We start from the raw sequence: 6632 nt of genomic DNA on the forward strand, positions 1-6632 counted from the left end.
ATATGGGAAAGAGTAATAGAAGCTAGGTTAAGAGGAGAGATGATGATTAGCAAGCAGCAGTATGGGTTCATGCCATGAAACAGCACCACAGATGCCATGTTTGCTTTGAGAATGTTGATGGAGAAGTAGAGAGGAGGCCAGAAGGAGTTACATTGTGTCTTTGTAGATTTAGAGAAAGCATACAACAGGGTGCCGAGAGAGGAGGTGTGGTGTTGTATGAGGAAGTTGAGAGTTGCAGAGAAGTATGTAGGAGTGGTGCAGGATATGTATGAGAGAAGTGTGACAATGGTGAGGTGTGCGGTTGGAATGACAGATGGGTTCAAGGTGGAGGTGGGATTACATCTAGGATCGGCTCTGAGACCTTTCTTGTTTGCAATAGTGATGGACAGGTTGACAGACGAGATCAGGCAGGAGTCTCCATGGACGATGATGTTCGCGGATGACATTGTGATCTGTAGCCAGAGTAGGGTGCAGGTTGAGGAGAGCCTGGAGAGGTGGAGGTATGCACTGGAGAGAAGAGGAATGAAAGTCAGTAGGAGCAAGATGGAATACCTATGCGTGAATGAGAGGGAAGACAGCGGAATTGTGAGGATACAAGGAGTAGAGGTGATGAAGGCATATGAGTTTAAAGACTTGGGGTTAACTGTCTAAAGTAATGGGTGTGTTACTTTCTATGGGGTGGTTGGATTTGAGTTGTGTTTAGTCAGAGACTTTTGTTTAGTTTAAGTACAAACTTGTGAAAGTTATTTCGTTTACATGCAGTTAAATTGTAACATTGTTTGAATTGTTAGTTACATAAGTGAATCTGAATATTGATAATAATAATGAGATTTATTCCAGTTCCGATTGTATGTGATTTCTGTGTGCTTGATAAGGACTTTTATTGCGAAATTCTATTGGCGAGAAATGCATACATCCGGGGTCTCAGTTAGGGAGCTGCTGTGATTGGCTGATTTACGTTCTGGGGGTGACGTCAAGAAAGTTAATACCGCTTCAGATCGGGGACTCTAGTATGACTGGACGAGGACGGACTGGTGAGTGAATGAGTTATATTGTGTGTTAGCTTTGAGTTGAGGGTACTTGAATGATGTATCTTTGTATTTTGTGTGTTTTCTTTTTCAAGGTTCGTAACCTGTTGGTTAAAAATAAAGAAATTTTCGACCATTGAGTGACGTCCTGTTCATCCTCGCCTCAGCTGCGGGGCTTGTTTGAGAGTTATCAGCACAATGGGGAGTGCAGAAGAGAGGTGAAGAAGAGGTTTCAGGCAGGGTGGAGTGGGTGGAGAAGAGTGTCAGGAGTGATTTGTGACAGAAGGGTACCAACAAGAGTTAAAGGGAAGGTTTACAAGATGGTTGTGAGACCAGCTATGTTATATGGTTTGGAGACAGTGGCACTGATGAAAAGACAGGTGGTGGAGGTGGAGGTGGCAGAGTTGAAGATGCTAAGATTCTCACTGGGAGTGATGAAGAAGGACAGGATTAGGAACGAGTATATTAGAGGGACAGCTCAAGTTGGACGGTTTGGAGACAAAGCAAGAGAGGCAAGATTGAGATGGTTTGGACATGTGTGGAGGAGAGATGCTGGGTGTACTGGGGGAAGGATGCTGAATATGGAGCTGCCAGGGAAGAGGAAAAGAGGAAGGCCAAAGAGGAGGTTTATGGATGTGGTGAGAGAGGACTTGCAGGTGGCTGGTGTGACAGAGGAAGATGCAGAAGACAGGAAGAGATGGAAACGGATGATCCGCTGTGGCGACCCCCAACGGGAGCAGCCGAAAGTAGTAATAGTAGTAGTAGTATATATATGTGTGTGTGTGTGTGTGTGTGTGTGTGTGTGTGTGTGTGTGTGTGTGTGTGTGTGTGTGTGTGTGTGTGTGTAATGTTATAATAATATATAATCATATAATATATATGTAACGTACAGTAAAGACCACCTGGTCAGATTGTGATAAAGAGGACTGAGGCAACATGGCTTCCGTTTTATAGGACAAAAATGATTAAACTAATTGTGCTCTATTTATCCCCCACCCTTTACAAGCGATCTTCATCGCTTTAGTATGTTTTGAAGAAGTGTTTGGAATGGCATTGCGGTTTGTGGGTTTTATTTCTGCAGAATGTGTTTCCTTCCTTACTTCCTTCATTTATAGCCCAGAATGAGAGCTGCAGAGCAGTCGAACAGCTTTCAAACAAAATAATATACATCCTGACATATAGATAACATGAGGCTTCGCGGAACAACTCTTCCTCTATGAATGCTGTCAAATTACTATGCTGTGTGACAATAATTCCTCCTCTGTGAATGAGTTATATGGACTCCGCTGCTGTAACATGGTGAATCCGTCGTATTACGCCGATGCCCCTTTAAGATGGTTTCTACATGGGCAAGAGGAAATACGAAAGGAACATTTTCTAACATGACTGCTGATCATCACTTAATATACTGCTAAAAACAATCCAGCCCAGTCATTTTTCTAACCGGTCATGCACCTTCGGATTACTATCTGAAAATGAATGTGAGGTCTTCCTCGGTAAAGGCCTCAGTCATGGAGAACTCTGCTTGACCCAAAAAATGAGTAACCAGCACTGCTTCATACTAGATGTGATGTGAACATCACTCTGTGTGTGTGTGTGTGTGTGTGTGTGTGTGTGTGTGTGTGTGTGTGTGTGTGTGTGTGTGTGTGCGCACGCGTGTGCATGTGTGCGTGCGTGCATGTGTGGTATGTGAACTGAAGGCACAGTAAGCAATGAAGAGGTGTTTCAGTGGTTAGCCCCATCCACAGCAAAAGGGTAAAGTGAAATCTCCCTCTGGTTCCTTTCAACTCACCGCAACATTAGACTTAATCTAACCCACTGGGCCATGGGAAGCTAATGACGGGCCCTTTCCCAATACACACACACACACATTAACACAAATACGCACACTCGCACATAGAAAAAAAAACATAACGCTACTTGCATTCCCATCCCACATCCCACATCCCCCATACTGTACCTATAACGCAGGTTTTGAAAGCGGCGACCCAATGGTGAGAGAACAGAGCAGAAAACAGCTGATGAGGGCCCTCGTTCCTTTGCAGTTACACAAAACGTTGAGTAATTACGAAAACACTTGTTGAAATTAAGGTAGCACTGCAGAGCTTTGTCAAGTGTCTTTAAACAATAGAATACAAGAGGGAGTGTGTTACTGTGAACAACAATAACAGACTCCAGATTATGTTATTTGTGATAACACAACTTACTTCTATACAACAGTTTTACAAAGGAAAAAGAAACCCGGAGGAATTGTTCAAATATGTGACTTCAATAATGATTGCTATTTCTTCCACCAAATAATGGGGTTCCACAAGGTGGCTCTCTGCCATGCGTCCAAGTAACAAGGAGCCGATGTTGCTAGCATAAACTAGATTGGCTAGTAACAATTGTTAATTTGCACTTTAAAACTCCAAATAACTAATAAAACAAATAAAATGCTAAACATGTATTAACAGCATTAGTGACTACTGCTAGTTAGCTTGACGCTTTTTCTGTGCAATGAGAGAGTAAGGTGCATGTCAGGTAAACTTGCACATTTCACCAGGCTGTCTGGGTATTTAACTGATATTTTGTAATATATCTATTGTTGACAGGGACACTTGATGACAGCCGTTTAAATCAGCCGTCACAAATGTAAAAATACCATACACATTATTGGAATGTACCAGTGGAACAAAAACGGTGGGCCACTAACTTACATGGGGGCTGGGGGAAAACCCACTGCAGTCTGCACTCCACAAACCTCCCTCACTTTGGTTGGTGACAGCACTGAACTTTCGCTCTTTCTGCCCACAAGTAGTAAGCAGCATTATAATGCACTATGTAGTGTGGCGATGACATGATGGAAACAGTAGCATAGTAGTAGTGAGCAAACCTTCCGCTAAGCGGTGAAAACCACCTGCTCAGACTGTGACGGAGAGGACTGATGCAACGTGACTTCTGCTTTAAAGGATGAAAATCATTAAGCTAAATGTGCTCCATGTATCCCCCACCCTTTAGAAGCGATCTCCCTCTCTTCAAGTGTTGAAGTGTTTGGAACTGCGCTGTGGTTGGTGGGTTTTACTTCTGCAGAACGCGCTCCCTGACTTCCGTCTGAGCCAAGAATGAGAGCTGTAGAGCAGTCAAGCAGCTTTCAAACAAAACATATACATCCTTACTTAAAGATAACACCAGGCTTCGGGGAATAACTCTTCTTCTGTGAATGCTGTCAAACTACTATGCTGTGTGAAAATAATTCCTCCTCTGTGAACGATTCATATGGACTCAGCTGCTGCAGCACGGTGAATCTGTTGTATTGTGTTCATTTTATAAAGGTTAGGATTAGATTAACGCTTGGTAGAGACAATGAGATCACTTTTCCAGAATTACCCTCTTCATCACACGCCCGCTTCATTATTAGATCCTGGAAATCCCCCTCATTCACAATGAGTCATTGCATAACCAAGACTTTTATTTACCAATACCATTAAGTGATACAGTCATTAGATGATATAAATACAAAATAAACGACATACTACGTATTACATGCATTTTGAATATCAAATAAGCCTCATACAAGTAGTTGACTTGGACAAAAAGTCAAAGATATACATGAAATATTAAGCATATCTTACAAAATTAGGTATGGGTGTGAGGAGTAAATATAAAATAAACATTCAAACTCAAAAGAAGCCAGTGTAAGAGGCACTATGTGGCAAGATGTGGGGCTATGGTCTTCTGGTTGTGGAGCAGACTAAGTTTGGGGTTTGACATGGTTTTGTGAGCGGTGTCTTTTTGTGTGGAGGGTGGTGTGTGTGTTGTCGTCGTTGCAGTTGACATGGTGGGGGCTCTTCTCCTTTGTGTCCACGTAGACCATACGGGACTTTGTCAACGAACTATTGGGGTCAGTGCAGATTCGCTTGCCTTTTTCTGTGATGAATCTGTGGAAAACAGAGAAAATACATGCGTGACGACATGAATTTATACTGAAATTTTTTTTTTTAAAGAAACTGGAGCAAAAAATTTTTTGGGGGGATTTCCCCCCTTTTTTCTCCCTAATTGTATCTGGCCAATTAACCTACTCCTCCGAGCCATCCTGGTCGTGTTCCACCCCCTCTGCTGATCCTGGGAGGGCTGCAGACTACCACGTCTCTTCCGAAACATGTGGAGTCGCCAGCCGCTTCTTTTCACCTGACAGTGAGAAGTTTCACCAGGGGGACATAGCACGTGGGAAGATCACTCTATTCCCGCCAGTTCCCCCTCCTCCTTGAACAGGTGCCCCGACCGACCAGAGGAGGCGCTAGTGCAGCAACCAGGACACATACCCACATCTGGCTTCCCTCCCTCAGACACGGCCAATTGTGTCTGTAGGGACACCCAACTAAGCCGGTGATAACACGGGGATTCGAACCGCTGTTCCCATGTTGGTGGGCAATGGAATAGACCACCACACCACACCACCTGTACACCCTGGAGCAACTTTTTTTTTAAATGTATTTTGCTGCTGGTATTGATATAGCCATAACCATTTTTAACCAACATATGAACATAAATGTAACAACGGTTAAAGGTTATGAAGACTTACACAACTGCTGCTATACGGCAGGACTGTTGGCTTTGCCTGTAGTAGCTCTTGAGCAGCTCTAGCTTGACTCTGGTGTTTTTGATTTGTAGACAGCAACTCCCAGTCTTGCCTGTTTGAAGTGAAGCAAGATTCATTATTAACATCATCATTAACAACAATACCACCATTACCATCACTCACCGCAACATTTGTGGCCTACTATTTACTAATAAAATAAAAGGAACATGAACTAAAAATCATCAAATGCCTGCCTTGTACCGAGGTGATGGACACCACGAAAGTGGTTGTGAGGAAAGCCAAGAGAAAGACGAGGTTCATCATTGCACGTCTCTGGGTTGAATGATTGTGAGATGTGAGTTCGTCTAGAAGTCCCTTTTAAGCCCACCAGCACAGCATAGACTTAATTCAGACTACTTACAGTTCAGTCATCGCCCACAGATGCAGCATGCACGGAAAGATGCACATACTTGTTTCCTCCCACAAAATTTCACCACTGTGGTCTTCTCACCCTACTCACTCAGTGCCACTGGTCTAAGACATGTCACTTTATTTTCCAGCGGATGAGATGGTGGGCTTAAGAACACAATGTTTCCCCCTAAGTGCATTTAAAATTGTGCCATTTACAATGAATGTCATAATGCTAATGCTAACTATTAGCACTACTGACATTGGACTCACTCCATTCTTTGGGCTTTTACAGTTATTAGCACTAGAAACCCCAACATCGGGGCATCTGGGTGGCATGGTGGTCTATTCCGTTGCCTACCAACACAGAGATCGCCGGTTCGAATCCCCGTGTTACCTCTGGCTTGGTCGGACGTCCCTACAGACACAATTGGCCATGTCTACAAGTGGGAAGCCGGATGTGGGTATGTGTCCTGGCACTAGCGCCTCCTCCGGTCGGTTGGGGCGCCTGTTTGGGGGGCAGGGGGGAACTGGGGGAATAGTATGATCCTCCGACGCACTATGTCCCCCTGGTGAAACTCTTCAGTGTCAGGTGAAAAGAAGCGGCTGGCGACTCCTCATGTATCAGCGGAAGC

General features: G+C 43.9%; 1 protein-coding gene across 1 annotated transcript; it reads right to left on the reverse strand.

The window, feature by feature from the left end:
• Positions 1-4761: 4761 nt before the first annotated feature.
• LOC130124431 (C-C motif chemokine 17-like) lies at positions 4762-5765 on the reverse strand. The gene is made up of 2 exons (XM_056293888.1): positions 5593-5765; positions 4762-4948 (listed from the first exon to the last, which is right to left on the reverse strand). The coding sequence occupies exons 1-2, from the start codon at positions 5763-5765 to the stop codon at positions 4762-4764; spliced, it is 360 nt and encodes a 119-aa protein (XP_056149863.1).
• Between the last annotated feature and the right edge of the window lie 867 nt (positions 5766-6632).

Source organism: Lampris incognitus, chromosome 14 (assembly GCF_029633865.1).
Source record: "Lampris incognitus isolate fLamInc1 chromosome 14, fLamInc1.hap2, whole genome shotgun sequence".
In the NCBI taxonomy this organism is placed as follows: domain Eukaryota; kingdom Metazoa; phylum Chordata; class Actinopteri; order Lampriformes; family Lampridae; genus Lampris; species Lampris incognitus.

Bases quoted from the DNA above. Each gene is read 5' to 3' on its own strand.
- LOC130124431 (XM_056293888.1), bottom strand. From the start codon at position 5,765: ATGGTAATGGTGGTATTGTTGTTAATGATGATGTTAATAATGAATCTT. The intron at 4,949-5,592 runs GTAAGTCTTCAT...TGTTTTCCACAG, and splicing joins TGCCGTATAGCAGCAGTTGT to ATTCATCACAGAAAAAGGCA.